Source organism: Myodes glareolus, chromosome 24 (assembly GCF_982192425.1).
Source record: "Myodes glareolus chromosome 24, mMyoGla1.1, whole genome shotgun sequence".
Lineage (NCBI taxonomy): Eukaryota > Metazoa > Chordata > Mammalia > Rodentia > Cricetidae > Myodes > Myodes glareolus.
Window position 1 is genome coordinate 18,650,522 of NC_142049.1, and position 20,026 is coordinate 18,670,547.

General features: G+C 43.9%; 1 protein-coding gene across 2 annotated transcripts in view; it reads left to right on the forward strand.

The window, feature by feature from the left end:
- The window catches only part of Ntrk3 (neurotrophic receptor tyrosine kinase 3), a 376,580-nt gene extending 358,658 nt beyond the window's left edge, over nucleotides 1-17,922 (forward strand). For both annotated transcript variants that reach the window (XM_087901410.1, XM_087901411.1), the window contains one exon: nucleotides 1,643-17,922. In XM_087901410.1, coding sequence (XP_087757536.1) covers nucleotides 1,643-1,828 — 186 coding nt within the window. In that variant the 3' untranslated portion in view covers nucleotides 1,829-17,922. The remainder of the gene's footprint in view (nucleotides 1-1,642) is intronic.
- Nucleotides 17,923-20,026: the final 2,104 nt, after the last annotated feature.

Sequence of the window (20,026 nt, forward strand, 5' to 3'; positions counted from 1 at the left end):
GAAAGGGGTGCCATGAGTTGATACAATGTAACGTTCTGGATGGAATCCTGGAATAGCAAAAAGGAAAGAGGTTAAAAACTAAGACAGTGTGGGTAAACAATAGCATTTGGATAATAATGGATTAGCAAAATGCAGTGTGTAATATGCTAATAGCAGGCAGATGGCAGATCGTAATAGGAACCATATATACTTTCCTCGACTTTTCTTTAAACACGACGTTTTTAAAAACAGAGTTTATTTTCTTGCTGTTGTGAATAATGCAGCCATAAACACAAGCATGCGAGTGTCTGTGGTAGGATGTAAGCTCCTTAGGTATATCTACCCAGGAGCAGAGCGGCTGGGTCATATGACAGTATTGCTTCTAACTTCTTGAGAAACGTGCATGCTGAGATTTCTAGCCTGGCTTCCAATGTTTGTAGGTTTGTGTATACATTAAGAGCGAGCATGGGATTGGGTTATGAAACCAGAAGGTAGGCGATGACAAGAGAAGAAGAGGCCCTGGCAGACACCTACGGGAGGGACAATAGGACACATGAGATGTGAGAGCAGAAAGGATGCTATGGAGGTGGGGGAAGGATAAAAAGTGGTACCAAGGGGAGTGACGGAAAATGACGGGAAGAGAATAAATGCAATCAAATAAAACCAAAAATGCCAGAAGAAAGATTGATACTGCGTTTTCTAATTAGAAAAGCAAAGTCTAGTGTTAAAGTTAAGGAAAAGATGGGGAAATAGGGTCTTAGAGTGGGAATACACTCCGGAGTACAAGATACTTGTGTTAAAATGTCCTTAGGTAATGCAGTACTGTGTAGCATGGATACAAACCAATGAGAAAGTAAATAATTCTTTTTAAATGTACCTGGACTGAGAGGGTTGATAAGTAGTATAAAAATTGCCTGCTCCTGAGGCTCTGGGTTCAATTCCCAGCATTTAGAAGGAAATGTCTTTGAGTAATTGGAATTGAAGTGTAAAGAACATACCTGGGCCTCCTACATCTTGAAGCCATCCCTTCGGTACAGCACAGTTTTTCTTGTTGCATTTGCTCCTGCCAGAAATCCAGACCCCAGTCTTCCAGACAAGGGTGATGGGGTCCCTGGAAGTTAACTGACTTGAACTGGCTGGGCCACCCAAAGAGTGGTGACTCTGGCAGCTCACAAAAAACTGTGGGCAGCTAAGGAAAGCTGGGAGCAGGGAAGAGCCCTGATTGGTTGCCAAATGGTCTGCCCTGAAAACATGCATTCAAGTGATGGTATATGGACTGAGAAGGTTATATTTAAGAATATATATGCATATGTGTATACATTTGTATTATATGTATATAATAACAATAAAAGAAGAGACAATGAATTCGAATGAGATTGGGGAGAGGTATATGGGAGTTTTGGAGGGAGGAAAGGGAAGGAATAAATGCTATAATTATTGTAGAATCTCAAAAATAATTTTTAAAATGAATATCAATGAAATACTTTACAAAACGTCGGCACAGGCTTAGAAGAAAAGCAGTCCTGCCTCCTACCCAGACATCAACCTGTGCATATGGCGATGATGAGTTAAGTTGGTGTCTGTTGTTAGGTAGGAGTCCCAGGACCAAGGGTGAGCTTTGCATGAATTTCTGGATATAACCTCTCTATTCTTGCTTTCTCAGGTCATTGAGTGCATCACCCAAGGCCGCGTCTTGGAGAGACCCCGAGTCTGCCCAAAAGAGGTATATGATGTCATGCTGGGGTGCTGGCAGAGGGAACCTCAACAGCGGCTGAATATTAAGGATATCTACAAAATCCTCCATGCTTTGGGGAAGGCCACCCCAATCTACCTGGACATCCTCGGCTAGTAGGACTGGTGGCCAAGCATTTATACTCTGTTGCCTCCTCTCTCCCTGCCTCATATCCACTTTTTCCTCATCTCAACTCCTTTCTTCCAGCTTTGACTGAAATGAACATCTTCATATAAATTCAAGTGCCTGCTACACATACAACACTGAATTAAAAAACAAAACAAGAGAAAGAAACCCTGTAAGGCAGTTTGACATATATATTTATATATATATAAAAAACTATCTATCTATCTATCTATATCTACAGAGAATTACCTTCTCTAATACATAGAGACGCTGCTGATACAGAAAAACCATAAGACATTAACAACTGAGAAACATTTTAAATATTATTATTAACACAAATGAAATTCCCTTGACTTAAGCTGTGGCCATACTTCTTCAGCCCTGGCTTTCCAGAGCTCTTCGTCTTGACAGGCAGAGAGGGAGGATGGGAGGAAGGCATGGTGACGCACAATCATCCATGCGCATGCGTGACCCATTGGCGGTGCTTGGCAAGGAAACAATTCTGAAGTCCAGGCCCTTTGGAAATATCTCTGGCCTGCCTGGACCTTCGCCTCCACTCTCCTCCCCCTTTCTTCTTCTTTGGGGGGCAGTTTTCTAATTTTTTTCCATTCTACAAATATATAGTCCTGATGATTTTGGGAATCAGCGATGACACCTACCTACGAGTAAATACTGAACAAAAGCCAACACCAGATCCCACAAGAGCAAAGCCATCCACGGCCCGGTTAAACACCGAGCATGTCAGGGCGGGGGACTCTGGGAAGAGCAAACCCCAACCTTCTGGATGTAAATCACGCTCAAGTTCCTTACTGGGTTTGAAGCGATTTGATCCTCTGAACCTGAAGAACTGGAATTGGTGGATTTAAAGACTCGAACGGCGGAAGTAAAAACAGTTGAGAATCCTATCAAGGCATTACCACTCACCTTTCCATCACTGGGAAGACTCTTTGGCCTGTCCTTGCCTCTTCATGCCCTTGGGGAGTTGGGAGGTTTCGAGTCCATATTCTCTGGGGTCGTCTCTTAATGTGGACACAGAGGCTTCGGGGCTTCGGGATTTGCTTATTTGCTTGTAGATCATAATTAGGCGTCCCCTTGGATCTTATTTTCTTATCTCATTTGCCCCACATCCTGAGGTTCTCTCGAGTCCTGGGTAAACCCCATTGCCAGGGAAGGAATCCAGCCAAGAGCCTGAGGCATGTGTGTTTCGAGGAGCCAGACACTGGCATTGGCAAAAGCCAGCAGAGAATCTACTTGGCACCTGCGTTGGGCCCTTGGCATTCTCCTCACGTTTTAAGCCCTTGGAAGGATTGATGCATCTTCCTTTGAGCTGTTGTGAAAAAAGGCAGGGACTGAGAAATCGCTCTGTGGGCTGGGTGCGTGTGGGGGGTGGGGGAAAGTTGGGGCGGTCACTGAAGCTTCTCTGGAAGTTGTCCAATGAATGAGTGACCAGTGCCACAATTTTGTCATCCTAATGAGGACCAAGTGCTGACCAGGGAGTGAGAATGAAGCATCTGGTCAGGGGCCGTTCGCTAAGCCCCCAGCTCCAGGGAGAATCGCTGCCTTCCCAACTGTGTTGCTGAGGATGACAAAAGAGGCATCTCTGGACAGCTCTCACACACAACAATGAAACGCCCCCAGGAGTCTAAAGCCGCACCGAGCCATCTTGCTGGGGAGGAGGGGATGTGCCCTTCCTAGGGTACCTGTCTCTCCACCTCATCGCAAGCACAGAACTACCTAACAGACATTTTCTTACCAGAAACTCCCAGGAACCGCCGACATCCCGTTCCTTGCCAGCCAAAATACTGTCTGCAGCCTAGATATCCCGGCCAGTCAAAGGCAGCTGAAGTATGGGCAACTCCGTGGCAGGTTTAGGACTGGATTACGCGTTTGTGATTTTACTTTACTTTTCTTTTTTTAAATACCAACAAATGTTTTTATTCGACTAGAAAAGAGCTGTGCTCAGATTGTAGCTGGGGTTGGGATTCAGGGATGAGCAAGCCTGCTCAGCTGGACTGGGGAGAGAGCTGGGTCAACTAGGAATTCTTACTCCACTGGGTACCCAGCCCTGAAGTTGTCAGGGAGAGGCTCTTTGGATTGATCCCTTCAAAAAAGAACCCTTTGCTGTCCTGTGGCAATTACTTCTCTTATTACGCTTTGAATCGGTCCACCTGAGGCTTTGGTCTCTGCTGGGGATGTGAGCGCTGGGTGGTAGTTTTCCATCCTGGTTTTTATCTGGATAGCCAAGGAGGAGACATCCCAAGGGAAGGGATGACTGGGGGTGGGGGCTGAGGAGAAAGGGGTTCCTAGTTAGAGGTGATGCTCCAAGGTGGGCAGGGGTGCGGGAAGAAGGGGAGGTCTGGAGTTTCGAGCCTGAGTGGGAGAGCTGGGAGAAATGACAAGGCTGAACTTGTTCGAGGGTCCTTGCGCTACTTCCCTGAACTTCCACACTGGCAGCCGGGCTACCTCCTCTCTATATCCTCCATTGTATCAGCCGCCTGTGTATCAGTAAGTGAGAGGGAGCAGTGGAGTTAGGAGGAGTGCAGAACGGGGTCAGCCTTCTTCCTCTCCCGGCAGCCTCCCTGTATACAGGAGATGTTCCCTGTGAACCTTGGACGGTGGAGAAAGGGCTTGCGGCTGCTTCCGAGGGTAAGGACACGCAGAACAGGCTTTGGATAGTGATGTGTATCCTAGGGCTCTGGGGTGTGCAGAGTGTCTAACTCCTCTGTGCTGGCACGGGATGCATACGACTCACTTCACTGTGCCGTGTTTTCCTTCTGTACAGAGTAAGGGGGGCCCTGGTCATGCCCTCATCCTATTCTAGCTCTCAGTCTTTAGCACCTAACAGCACGGAATCACTGTGCCCCTTTTGCTCTTCGCATCGCCCTGAAATGCCTAGAAAATCCTCCTTTGGCCTAGTGCGAGCAGAAGGCGGTTGTCTCTGAGGACACACTGTACTTGGGTTGGGGTTGGTTCCAGCAAGTCAGTCTGATCTTCCTCTTCCTACCTTGTCAAAACATGCACGAGCCTAAAGTGTCTGAGACTACTTTAGCTCGGGGTGGAGGGGACATTCTCTCTCATTCCCTACCCCAGTCTTCCCCTATACCAGAAAATTGTTATTGGTGGTTTATTTATTTATTTATTTATTATTTATTTTTAAAGAGTCTAATGTGGTCCGATGAGTCTAGAATGGACATCCCATAAGCCCATGTACCTGCTGCCACCTGCTCCATCCTGCTTCCTACGTAAATGCGCCTACACCATGCCACATTGATTTAGTACTTAGCTTGAAGTCAACTCCACTGTGGATGCTCATGAATGGTCTGGGGAAGCCATGCTTACCTCTGTGTCCTGTCACTGTCACCTGGACCCCTCCTGAACTGACAAAGAGTGACGTGGCTGTCCATCGTAGAGCTAGGAGTCATGGCCAAGGGTCCTTTTAGTTATGTGCTCTGGCCAGGAGCCTGATGCTCCTTTCTGATTTCATCTCTGCACGAGGAGCGGTTGCCAAGGGTCACTCAGCCTTCACTAGCCAATAGGCAAAGGACTTTGGCCCTTCCTCCACTCAGCGGATCATGCACACATTATTCCCAGAGACAACTTTTCGCCGGAGGCGAAGATCCTCCGTTTTCCTGGGCTTGAGGTGAACAGTGTTGCTCACCTCTGGTGATGCTTACCTTGTGGAACACACTAGTGCAAGTACTTCTGGTGCTAAACACTATGGAAATCAGTACCAAGGGAAGAGCTGTACAGCAGCAGTGAGGATGAGTGAGCCCTGCCGGAAGAGCATCAGACAGCGGAAAGACCACTGAGAACCCTGTCTTTGTGCTTGGCTAACCCATGTGATTGTGGCTAAGTCAACATTTCTTTAATTATCAGTCTCCTTCCTCCCCCCCTCCCCGAGATATACGGAGTTAGAACAGATGGACTCTTAGAGTCTACTTCAGTTTGAAAGGCTATTTTGAGTCCCATCTACGCTTTATTCTAAGGTTGTTTGCTAGGAGAGAGTAAATGAAAGGCGAGGAGGGAAAGGAAGAAAAGTTGCTGTTGACAAAAAGTGACCGCAAAAGGAAAGCAGAGAATATTTTGTGCCTGGTGTGTTTGAGGGACGCTGGTGCAGGATCTAGGCACACAAGTCAGGAAGTTGAAGTTTGTGTTCTTCAGGAGAAGCTGCGCTTCTCTTCCAGCCATCTTCCTGATTTCATGTGCCCACACTGGCTTAATTAAGTCTGAAATATGGAGACAGTCCCATCCACCTCCCATGAAAAGCAAGTAGTAATCTGGACTCTGGGTCAGAAACCAAGAGATTTTTTTGCATGTACATACTTTCTTCCCGTTCTTTTATATCCAAGAATAAGGCTGGTGGGATACTTGTTCCTCTTTTCTGAACCAAAAGCGGCAGTAAAATCTTTACACTTACCTGAGAGCTTTTCCAATCTTTGGAATTATTTGCTTCGAGGGGAGCATAGAAATATTTGTGGATGATGGGTCAGTGAAATCAGATTCCAGCAGTCCTAGGAGCCCCCCTCAAACATCTCCACAGTGTCTGGTGTCTGCTTTGGTTGGGCACCAACCTGCTAAAGTGCACAAGGTGTTTACCTCAGAGCCAAACAAAAAAAAGTCACCTTGAGCTGAGACCTTATGAGTTGTAGTCACTCAATATGATTTTATTTCTTTGAGATCCACATTATTTGATACCAAGTAATGTTTCAACTAGTACTTACCAGGGCTGGAAGGGGAATTCCAAGATTGGGTACCATTATTAAAACATCAGTGTAGACTTCAGAACCTTTTTTGGCATTGTTCGAATATTACCAGGAAAGCATTCCTTTCCAGATTTAGTCACGTGTGTGTCATACACCCTAACTACCCATCTGATGGTGATAGAGTCAGAGAAGTCTCCCTGGAATCAGCAAACCAGTTGCAGGTTGGGATTCTCTTTTGCACTGTGTGTTTCTTCTGGAAGGGACCCGCAGAGATATTCAGAAAGGCCCCAAAGGGAAGTTGGTTATCCCCAAGTTTGATCATCTGCTTCTCCCCACACCAAATTATGTTAACCATTAACATCCGAGCATCTCAAATATCAACCCTCCTGGTTTTCTGATAGTTCATCATGCCTAAACCCTTTCCACCTATGTGTTGTTTGGGATTTAGTATTGGAGATGCCAGCAAGGCAGATGAAGCCTCTCCTAGGAGGGCCAGACAAGAGAGGACCTGAGAGGATGGCAGTCTGTCATGCTCTCTGATAGGCACGGGTGATGGTGGTGGAGGTAGTGACTATTTGCGTCAGTGCACAGGGACTTGCATCTTGGCTTCTGAACAGGACTTCTGTTTGGTGCATTCTCTCCAAACACTGTGTGTTTCCTTTCCTTTTCTTTTCCTTCTTGTTAGCATTATTAAATTGCATCAAGCCGTGGGTTTCCTTATGACACTTTCAATATGTGAGTACCTGGATTCCTCTCCATAGGCATAGAATTCAGATTGTCCTTCCTGTGGGCAACTAGGTTCCAACTTTTAAACCAGGCCCAATTTGATATTTGCCATAAGAATTATGTCTTAAACCAGCAAGCAAAGTTCCCTTTTTGATAAGAGCATAAATTCTATTAACGATTTTTCCCTAAATCATCCAGGAATTTATTGGATCTCCATGCACAGAGTTCTCAAGAGAAATTTATAGTCCTCAAAGTAGATGTTTCATATAGAAGGTAGATTGTGATAACACAGAAGACAAGGAGCCTATAGAACTCCTACTTCTGAAGAGCTCCCAGGCATTTAGGTATTGCTTTCATTTAATATCTATGAGAGGAGTCAGTTTTTTCTCATTTTAGGCAGTTGGGGATTCAGACCTCTTTCCTGCAAGAGTTGTGTGGTCACCCAGCTCCGCACTATGTAGTCTAGCATTCCTAGGATATAGTAGTCTAGGATCCCCTCAAACGAGTGAGAAATCACACGCTCAAATCCAAATTTGGTATCTATCATTTCATTTAAGAAGCATTCATGGGAGTGTTCTTTTAAAAAGAAACTAAGTTTTTATATGATCTGGAGTAGCAGGACCTACTCAGTTCCTCCCCTTGGAGATTAGCTCATGTTCTGTCTCTATTTCAAAGCTGCCTGACGCTTACCTGGTACCCTTGAAGCTACTTCTGGACAGGGAGAGAAAGCCTAGACCAGGTAGCTTGATTTCTGCAACCCACAGGAGAGGAGTACATTTCAGTCCAGATTTTCTTCTTTCTGCTTTTTCATTTCCCCCTTTTTTTCTTGGTTCACATTCTCTGGCTTCCATGGGACAGAGGATCTGTCTTCGGAAACTCTGTGAAAGTCTTAATAAGAGGTGAATCCCAGGACCACAAACAGTTTGGACTTCAAACAGTGAGAAAATTGGCGCTGAATGATTCGGCACACAAAGCAGAAAACTTTCATTTCCTGCAGGCAGGATGGAATTGACTGTTATATTAAAACTTCTGAAGGAGCCCTGCCCTGGAGTAATTTCAGTGCTGTCAGACAATGTTGACATCTAGATTAACCTCTGTGCAGTGGATTTGACTGCACAGCTCATTGAGATGCATGTGGCGTGTCCCTGTAAATCCCATCTGAAACCCTCGGTGGCCCACCCACAGCAACCCCCTTTCCTGTCTCTGCCTTCTGATCTCACAGTCCATGAACTTTTAGCTTATGGGAGCAAAGGCACTGATGCTGGGGTCTGACCCTCAGAGAGGGAGTTTTGACCTTTCTGAGTCGTGTTTGCTGCTTGGTCAGAGTGACAGTGATTGGTTTTTCCCCAGAGCAGACTGCAAATCAAGGGATGGAAGCCATTCCACTGATGATGAACAGTTTTATGGCCAATCTCAAAGTAAAATGGTCTGCGGAGGAGTCAAGGGCCCAGAGTTGGTCCCTAACTATACCTCCAGTTTTTCAGCTTTTAAGAAAACACCAGACACAACAAGCTCATGACTGCAGATGAGGTGGGTGGGATCTGATGGCTGGAAGGGCTTGTCCTCTATACAGGTGTTTCCTCTGGACCTTTTAATAAAGGCAGCCCAGGCTTCTACTCACGAGGCTGGTATAGTGCTTTGTTAGAAAGCTCTGAGCCCTTCAAGCTCATGGTATGATGCCATACTGAGATCCCATAGTCAGATGAAACCTTTTGTGTAAGATGGCCCACACCAAAGGCACATACATGCATCTCATGCATCAAAACTTCTGAAAAGGGACCCTCATCTTGGCCTCAGCTGCGTCCAGATTCTGCAAAGCTACTCAACATAATCCCAGGCATTTCTGCAAACAGAGATCAGGATTTTCAAATACCTTGCCCAAATCTGAAGGACATATTTCTCTGCAGAGTTGTTGGATCTGAGTCTCCTTCAAATTATTTTTCCTTCTTTGCTTCTTTAGTAGTGGGAGTCTCTTTGTATATTCTTAGCTATTTCTTTAGGAGAATTGAAAGTTTTTAGTCAAGGACATTGTGTTTATTGACTAAGAAAATAGATTTCTGGACTGAGTAATGCAACAGCTACACAGAGGGAATCTTGATGACTTTATTTAAAAGCAATTATCAGAGTTGTGGGTTTTTTCTGCCGTCTCAAACTGATAGAGAACAAATCATATTCATCTTTATGTTATTTATGACGTTTATTCACTTCCACATATAAGCAAATGCATGCATGCAAATGCCTGCATAATTCTATTGCATAGAGACCCCATTTGTGTTGCTTTCATTGATCTCAGCGTGTGTGCACAGATGAATGCAACGCTCGCTGTAGCTCATCATTGTTTGTATTAGCAGCACAAAGCCTATGATTTTCCATACGATGAGTTTGGGTTTTTTTTTTTTTCAAACTTGAGGCTCCTTTGATGGCAAAAGAAAGCATCCGAGTTCTCAAATTTTTCATATATAAAGGTAGGCCTCCTCCCTATCATTTTTTCCAAGATTAAAACAAAAAACAACCAAACTGAGCCTTGATTCTGATTTTTTTATAATTAATTTTCTGGGGAAAGGGATATCAGATTCATCATAAATATTATGTGTAAAGGTTAATGTGAACTAGTTTAAGCAATGACAGACTCAACCACTGGATGTAAAACTCATGTGTTCTAATTGAACCAGGTGGCTTGAAGTCCTCTGGACCCAGAAGAGAGCTGAGTTAAAAGCCGGATTGTAGGGCGCTTGGCTTGGCGGCTGAGTGAATATCAGCTCCTGACTAGCAGTAGGCAAACAGGCCGCAGGTTGTGCTCTCTCTCAAGCAGCGGTGATGGGAAAAGCTACTCTGTTCTAATCTGTTGTTCAGATTAGTTCCCGATGGAGTATGTCATAGCAGGTATTTCCCGGGAGCACGTTGTTTGCAGACACCCCTCTCCAAAGGGCCAGAGCCCTTTGCACCATAGGCTCAGTTTCTCATTCACACCTTTCTCTGAATTCCAGATCTTCTCTGTCCCCAGTTCCCCACCTCACTGACCTCTTCCAGACTTTAGGAGCTCTAGGCATCTGAGGAAATTCTAGGTGTCTCATCTTCTTAGCCCGAACATGCTGTGATTTAGTCTGGGTTTCTGCGGAAAGAAGCAAGCTGCTCTCCCAGCCGGCTGCCAGCCGTCAGTCTCTTTCCAGCTCCATAGACCAAATCATTAGTGCTCATTAGCGCCTCATCAGCTGCCTTTGCGCAGGAGACTCCAGTACAACAGGCCTCTGATAAGGCCCCAGTCTGTCTTTTTGAAGTCATCTCATCCTTCTGGGTTGGTTAAGAAAGGCGAACCTTCCTACAAACACGTTTTCCTTCACATATCTCTCTTGTTTCCTGGCTGCTGAACATGCTGGTAAATGGCAATGCACAGTTTTCCTTTTTTTTTTTCTCTCTCTCTCTCTCTAGTCTACTGTGAGCAGGGGGCATGCCTCTCCATGGACCAGAGCTCCGTGTGTCAGACAAGGTTTATCCGTCCTTGGAACGTTTCAAAGAGTGACTCCCAGATTTGGTGGAAGTGACCTGTGTTGTGATGGCTCTAAACAGGGTTGTACCTTCAACAAACTGAGTCGACAAACTGTGGGATGGTGATCGAGAGGAGGTCCGCTGAGGGTCTGAGAGGCCAGCCCTTCTATTCCACAGTCATTTCACATCAGCAGATGCTATGACTGTACCCGCAGCTGTTGTCACAAACAGCCACATTCACTAGTCACAATAAAGCCGCCGTGTCTGACCCAACCACTTATTTAGTTAGTTATTTTCTCCATGAGCTGGAGAGATTCTAAGAGCACTGGCTACAGTTCCGGATGAGCTGGAGTAGATTCCCAGCACCCGCATGGGCGCTCACCGCCATCTGTAAATCCGGTTCCAGGGGATCTGACACCCTCTTCTGGCCTCCGCAGCCATGGGGCACACACACAGGCAAAACACGCACACATATTAAAAACAATCATTTTCCTCTCATAACTCTAGGTCGTTTATGCATGTCTTTTCTTGGTTTTCTACTAAAATCTTCATTGTGATCCCCAGGTTTTTAATTGCTTTATCTGCATTTCCTTAGGAAAGAGTTGGTCTCTTTTAAGTTCTCTCTATGAAGAAATGTCAAGGCAGATGGAAAGGGAGGGAGCAATGGAACTGAAAGGTAGAGGTCTTGAGACTCTTTCTTTCTTTCTGATCAGCCTCTTACTCTGTAAAAGTTCTGCTAACAGCCCCCTGCCATTCACCGAGGGTTGCCATGAGCAGTAGTCAGCCCTCAGTGGTGTCCCCAAGGCCCCATGGCTGGGAAAGCCCACTGTTTGGATAGCAGGTGCTGCTCATGGTGTTGAAACATTTGACTTGTACTGTGTTTGAGGTCCACCTTCCTTTTTCCCTTCTGAGGTTGGTTTCTAGAGAGTTAGTCATTAACCTTTTTCTGACTTTGAATCGCCAGTGCTTACACAGTAATGGAAAAATATCTCGTAATTCTACCAGAAGAAAGGGACTTTTTTTTTTACCCACTCACTTAGGAGTGAGTTGTAGATTTCATTTTCTGGCATGGAACCCTGAACATCTTGAAGCCAAAATAGCATCTCCTCTGCTTTAACTCCTTACCAACTCCTTGCTGATTTGAAGAGATGCTATAGATTTCAGAATAATGCCTGAGAAAGTAAGGTTGCATGATTTAAACTGAATACTATAACTGATCTTGCAGGGAGATTGAAAGGGATAATGATTTTGAACCTTGCTAGGGACTGTGGTCCCCACAAGGGAAAGGCAGGGATAATCAGAAGATGGAGAAAGTGATCCTGGTGAAGACCAAATTCCAGGCCTCATTTTCAGTGTCCCAGAACACAACAGAGCTGTTCCACAGGGACTCCTGCTGAGGGACGTGTCTGGCTGAAAATGAAACCCTAGACAACAAACCACGGGGCCAGATTGCCAAGGTTACAACAGTGGAGTCATTTACAGTCTCTAAAAACACTGTCCCCGGTGTCTGCGACGCCAAGCGCTATTTTAAGTCCCTTGCCACAAAGACTCCTTGGAAAGTGAAATCTCTCAAATGTTATTTCCCTTCAATTTCCAAGTAGCCATCAGGTGTGATATGTCTGACAAAATGTTGCCTGTGTGTTGTGAAAGGATGCTGACCACTCATGAGAAAAAACAGAATGAAGCCGAGTACCAAGCATCCTGAGAAACTCATAAGTGTTTCACGGAAGCTCAAGATAATCACAACTTCTCTTTTCTTTTGACCTTGGGCTCGGTGTTTGCTTTTCTGGATGCAGGAAAGCAGCACCTCTCCTCTAGACTTCTGTCTGAGTGATCTGATTAGTTTTTTTTTTCTGCCATTGTCTGTCTGGAAGAAAGCATTCCAACTTTCTTTGAAATGAGAATCCAAATTGGGATATGCTTGTAAATTGTGGTGTGAAATTGAAGGAGGACCACTGATCCATAGTGGGGTTTCTTAATTCTCTCAGATGATCTTGAGGACATGGGCTCTTCTGAGCTTTGCCTGGGCCTGCTTGGAACAAGTAGTTTCACAGTGTTGACTTCCTATAGACACGACTGATAAATTAAAGATCTCAGAGGTATCATTTGAGAAGTAAACTGATGAACATGGAAAGTTTGAGCTATATAGTAACAGGAACAGGAACTTACTTTAATGATGGTTTTCATTCCCTTCTCCTGAAAGTTTAGTCTTTTGGGGGGCCATTGGGATATTTCTTTTCCAAGGCTAGCGAAGATTGATTATAGTTCATGCCTAAAAGCAAAGGCTCTCTTGAGCCCATTGGGGTTGGAGGTAACCCCAAATGGCCCATGTTATTTTTTCTATACCAGCACCACAGCAACAGGAGCCTTCTTGATTATGCATTTGGACCCTGGTGGTTTGGCACAAGAGATTTGTCAAATTAAAAAGAAAAGAAAGCAAGTCTGGGCAAGAAAATTCTGACTAAATGTGAAAGACAAAAAAAAAAAAGTCAGTGTTATTCTGCCAACAGACACTGCTGTACTATTTATTCAGTGAAAAAATATATTCTCTTTTCAAGATGAGTTTTGCATTTTGAGATGTGTGTGTGTGTGTGTGTGTGTGTGTGTGTGTGTGTGTGCGTGTGGTTACAGAGGTGGGAAACAGGTAGGAAGCTGTTGTTTACACATTTAGATGTTCTCTCCGATCACAGTAAAAGCTCTGTTCAGTTTCTTGAAACATGACAGTAAAATTAGGGTTACAGAGGAAATAAAGGCCCATGTATCTGAACAATGTGAAATAGCCTCTAAATATTCCTTTCTGAAACCTCCAGTCCTAGCAACGCACAATATCTGCAGACCTCAGGGCTCTGCCTGTCTGTGCTCCTCCTTCTGAAGGCATGGAATCCCCTATTCATGCCTGGGACTTGGCCAACAGGACTAAAACAATGAAACAATTTAGAGTAAGCCACCCCATGTAGATTTTTGGCAAGGCGTTAATTCTTTTTTCACGGGTATTGAAGTTGTTTCAGAGCTATTTTTTGCTTCAAATGATATTTAAAGAAGAGATTTTTGGAATAACATTTGAGACCTTTCACCTAATATCAGCATCTGTGAAAGGAGAATTTAGTTTCACAGATAGTTTTTGACTTTGCCCATCCCAGAAGTGTAAATTCTGCTCCGATCAGGCTGTCTGTTTTCAGCACCAGGGACAGCAATTATTTCCTTCATGTTAGCTCTACTCTGGTGATTGGATTTTCAGACAGGAAGGGACAGATTTTTCCATCACATCCTACCCATTGAACATGGAAGATTTTAGTCTTAAGTTTTAGTGCTTATACATTTATTATTTATTTTTTTATTTTTATTTTTGCAATCCAGCCATTACTTATCTAGTTGGAGGTGTGAACCTGGGAGAGAGGAAATGAGAAATGAGACGGATTAAAGTCTAATGCAATAGCCAACTTTATTCAGAGCATCAGACAGTTTATATCCTGAGGGTTATGTCAGCCATAAATAAAGTTCACAAGGGTTTAGACTGTATTCAGTCACAAGGACAAATGGTGCTTGGAAACGTCTCTGAATAACAAAAATGAGGAGTAATGTGAAATCAGTCTGGCGCAAATCTCCTCCTATTTACTACACCTGAAAGGGACACAAAAGCACATTCCAAGAACAGTCCTTGTTGTGGAGAAACACAGCTTACAAGACGTTTGCCATGTTTCCTTGGGGCTATCTCACAAGCTCTCAAAATCCTCCTCAGACAGCTGCATTCATGGACCATGTTCCAACATCAGCATCCAGGAATTGCTTTTATTTGTCGCTAAACCTGAGATAGCTGTTTCTGTCATGTCTCCGACCTGCTAACCAAGTGTCAACTGTCACAGCCAGGTTTCTCAGCACAGAGATGGGAAAGACTGAGGCATCGGTGGTGGTGGGAATGCGTCGAGGCACGCATCCCTTTCTTATTAGACACCCTGGACTTGCAAACTCCTACAAGGAATGCCACTCATTGACAGCCTCTTTTTAAAAACGTGAGCATAGTGCTTACAATATACAAGGCCATGGTTGATTGGTGTGCACCCGGAAGCAGTATTCACAATGGTGGGGCCGAAGTTATAGCCTCTGAGAACAAAGAAGGGTCTAGCAGTACTGTCATCAGGCGTTTTAGGAACTTGTGGAAAGATGCTACTTTCAATCTTGGCATCCAGCTTGTGACCTTGAGGGCTCTTCCACAGCTGTTTCTGCCTTAAACAATCATGGTAAGGTTGGAACTAGCTCCCCGTGCCTTTCCCCAACCCTGTCCAAAGGGGACACTGGGGGCGTTGAGAGTAACAGAAGCACATGTTGTCACTATGCTTTGTGATTGCCCAGTTTTCCTATAGCACAAAACATGCTTAGGTGTCACCACGGAAGCAGTGTGGTCTTCTGTTGTTTACTTGGCATCCTCCTTGGGGCCCCTCCACGATGGTAACTGAATCTCAGCTGCTTCCTCCTTCTCCTTCCTCCCCCCTCCTCCTTCCTTCTCCTTCAAAAGTGTTATACAAAATCCATTTTAGGTGCCTCAGAATTATCTAAGGCCTGACCAAGCTATCATTCTTTCTAGCCCCCCTTTCTCCTCTCTGTCTCTTATACACACTTCTTTTCCCTTCGTTGTTACATGAAGAGAGACCATGCAGATTCCTTTTAAGGACAGAGAAATAGTAGAAGCAGGCAAGAGTCAGGCCTCAGAGGAACAAGTTCAAGCGAACTCTGATGATTTTAACCTTGGGATAAGTCTGGGGAGGAACACATCCCTCCTCAGTCCTTGCCTTCTTAAACAGGCCCATTCACGCCCACACTTGTCACATGAAGGGGATCACAGGATGCATTTCTTTGGGTGGCTTTCATGAAGACAGAGTGGGCAATCAATTATTAGAATCTGTTTAAACAGGAGAGCTTTGTTTTTTGTATTAATCAAGAAATGATCATTGTGCAGAAAAAACCAGCTATAGGAAGACTTCATAAAAGAACATTTTCTATAAAATGACAAAAGAGCTACAAACTCATCATTCATGGCATCCCTGACTCTCTGGCAGGCAGAAAGGTGGTCTGAGATGGGCTAACGAACAGGCACCTTTGACGCCTCAGGAGGAACAGGCCAGAACTAAACCCCAGCAAGGTTCTTGTACTTTTTCTGGAAAAAAATTCTTAAAAATGTCAAGGGCACATCTAGTTCTGCCTCTTCAGAGGCCTGCTCAGTGCTACTTCTGGGTTCTTAAGGAAAGTGCCCTGTAAACACCAAAGTCTTGTATTTTCCACTCTCCGCCAGCCCTGGCTGTACCGGGTGGAATGTTTTTCCCTTCCTTCCGTGAAAGGGACCCTGTTTTTAGGAGAAGTGTCCTTTATAATCATCCAGCTAAAACTGGAGGTAATTTTTTGCATGAATGGCTTTTTACAGCTAGGTCTAAAGCAGAACAAAACTTGTATTAAACTAAGTGCTACTTTACATATCTTATTTCAAGGGAAATGAAGGATTTATTGCCGTGTAAATGATAGACACTGATTTCTTTCCTACTGGACATTACATGCCCCTTTATCTTTAGGCTGACGTTGTGCAGCAAACTTTCAGTATCTGGAAAATCAGCTGGCTCCTCTCACTTCAGCACACTACCAGGACATTGTGTTCCCAGCGAGGAATTTTGCAAATGAAGTTGGGGTGCTGATGCAACTGATTTTCATCCCCCATCCCTAAGCTTTCTGTACTAAATATCTGTAAAGTGATTATATCTTGTCTGACCCCATGTGTTTGTGTGTATTTCCCACTGTTTGTAAGACTATAGTGGCGATCTGAAGGGTTATTTGTCTTTGTGGAAACTGCTGAACAATGGATGTGGCATAGGGGACACATGTGACGTATGTACACAGCAGTTTTGGGGCCAAGCAAATGTACTCACCGAGTTTGGGAAGTGGGGTGAGCAGCATGGCTTGACTTGGGGGATGTTCAGCAATTGGGGTAGAGTGCTGGCAGGTTATCGTTAGTTGCTGAAGACCTTGATGAAGCAAAGTTAAGATGTGCTCACCCAGGTCTTAGGTTGCTCATGTAAATCCCAAACTGACCAGTCTTCAGCTTTTATTTTTAGCAGAACTATTCTTTCCACGAGCTCTTGGGAAGTGCTGCTCACACTTGCTTCCCATGATTGGATTCCCAAGCTGTTAATATAGCAGACTGTGGTGTTAAATGCTAGGATAAAGTCATAATGCCCCTTCCTAGAGAAGTCATTCCTTCCATTATTTTCCTTTCTCCCAGATTGATTCCATTGTCTATGCTAACGTGATTCAGATGTGTGTAAGTATTGGGGAATCGATCTAGTTACAATGATGACTGTGTTTGCCGTTGGAGAACAGGTTGACAGTCTTGAGTAAACTTCTGCCAGGAACTTACCTCTTGTGAAACAGAGCAAAATCAAAACAGAACAAAACCAAGAGTAACTTGATAAGATGGCGAGATGGCCCCAGGGTAGAAAGAGGTGTTCTCAGTTGACATGCAGAGTTGTGTTGGAAAGGCAAGTACGCATCCTTCTAGCCCCGCCCTGCCTCCCTTCCTCCTGAACCTCAGAAGAAAACAGAAACTTATTTTTTTAAACTGTATTAATAATTTATGTTTAATACAAAAGGATGATTTAATGGTATCACCAAAGGTCATTTCTCTCATTGTGCATGTCCTTCACTCTCAACCCCGTACACTCATCCCATTCTTCACCGTCACTTCCGTCCCAAGGCAACCGTGTGTCTTCATCCAAACCTATGGGTGTTGGAGTTACATGTGGGGTTAGAGATTTAATACCTGACACTAACAAAACCCAACCATTCTTCACTTCCAAGTGACCATTATTACAACAAAGAAAACTCTTTTCCTGGTTTTTGTGCAAAATCATTTTATACATATATATGTATATATGTGTGTGTATGTATGGACATATGTATGTATATGCACATGTACATGTATATATGTATATATCCATCTCAATATAAATAGATCATATGTGAGAGTTGTAAATACTCCTTGGTCATGCATCTGTCCTACTCATAGTATCATATCTTCAATGTTATGTTAACGACTCCATTTATTGATTGATGAGATCATGTGTAGACCTGTATCCTCCTGACATAGTTTATGTAGGGTCTCTTCTCAAATAAAGTATAAAACAAAGATGCCCTTGGTTCATTTGGATTTATTGTGTTGAATTTAACGGTCAGTTGAAATTCGGGTAGACCTGAATATGAGGAAACATTAGAACGACAAGCATTGTGGTGAAAGCTACCACCCTGTTTGTTGATACAATGTGAACAGTGGGTTGAGGTGAGTTTGTCAAAGCCTCATACGTATGCTTATGAGTTGAGGCAGGGCCCAAGGAAAAGACTGAATTCCCAGTGGCTCTAGGTCGTGAGGGGGATCTGTTTTTGCTTCCCTGCAAAGCATATCCAACACCTTCTTTGCTGTCACTGAGGTCACAAATGTGAGATAAACTGTGTTCTCTTTGCTCTCCTTTACCCCAGAGACTTTACAACTCTTTTACACAATGACTCAGTCGTTTCTCTCTACCCATTTTCAGTAACTTCTCAAGAAGGTATTGATGGGTTGTGGGAAAAGGGTGTGAGGGAGAGACACTGAGCACACAGAAAGTAATTCCACTGGCCAGAGTTCAATGAGATAAAGAAAATTGGAAGGAAACATCCCTCCTCATTGATACTGCTCACATTTGGAGTAGTGATAATTCTGTTTTTGTGGAGGGCTGTTCTGTTCATCACATAATATTGTCACAAATGCATTTTTATTAAAAGCATTAGTAACTTTCCTTTTTCTTGCTAAGGGTGTCCTGACAAAAATGTCTCCAAACATTTCTAAATGTTCCCCAGGGATGAGGATTGACCCAAATGAGAGTCGCTGGTTTAACTGTTAGATCTTTACTATTCATTAGTTATTTAATAATCAAGGAATTAAACCAGGGAATATGTGGGCTCTGTTAAGCCCTTCTGGATAATAGTTTGCCTATACATCTGGGTAAACTTGTTTCTTTGCTTTAAATAAAATCCCCTTCAAAGATCATCACCAAGAGTGCAGTTGTGTGCTCATACGAGCAATAAAACTATCTGCCTCATCTCCATGTATCAAATGTACTTAATCCTAAAATATCTGTCCATACCACTTAAAAATGTAATTAGTATATGGTTAATACCCTAGGGCTAGCACCAGAAGACAGGCAAATTCCTTTTCAAGCGTGTGTCTCAGGGAAGGATGCTGTCACACCAGAGGGATAGAATGTATTGTTTTTAACTGTTCTTTCAAGTTTCACCTGGCTCTTGACACATCACACAGAAATTGTAGGGTCATAAACAGACCCCTTTGTTTGCTTAGGACATACTTTGTAGGCAAATAAGTTCCTTTCAGTGAGTAACTGACACTTGGAATCAATTTGTTCAGGAAAAGACTAATTTTGACATACAAGGATGGGAGCAGAGTGTGCATTTGAGTTACTTGTATTGATCTGAATTGGATTCCACATTCTACATTGTCTGGAATACATTTAAAGGGTTACTGTTAAGTTGCCTTTGAACATTATTCATGGAAATACTCAGTGTACAAAATCCTGAACAATCTGATGGCACGGGAGTTAGGAGGGCAACACGTATTAACCTGAAAGGTGACTGATGTGCAGTGAGAGATGGCTATTTCCAACCCCACAACTCCTTACTGGGTCCTTCTTCTGTGTGAATGCCTCCATGACCTCTACTTTGGAATCACAATCCAAGGGCCTGATAAAGTCAAAGAAGTCTAGATCTTCTATGTCTGGAAGGGCCTTGATCAATAGTATTTAATTACTTTCCTATTGGTAAGACTCTCAAGGAAGCAAAGTCAGAGACAGCCCACTGAATGCAAACATTTTCCAATGCCCCAGAACTTGCCTGATAAAGCCATTTCATTAAGACAACATAGTACTAAAGCATCAGTATCCCAGTAACAACACAGAGATATAATAGTCTAACAAAGATACTTCAGAAATAGCAAGACTCACCTGGGCCCTATGAGAATGAGGACAGCACATAGGCCTGGAAGGGGTTCATGAGCCACACAAGAGCTGATATCCAAACTTGTGAGATCTTTTTAATTAATCAATTCATTAATTTTACAATCCTACTACTGTTTCCGCCTCTTACCTCTCCTCCCTGTCCCTCCTCCCGTATCCCCTCTGCCCCTGACCTTATCCACATCTCCTCCTCTGTTTCTATTCGGAGGAGGGCAGGTCTCCCATGAATA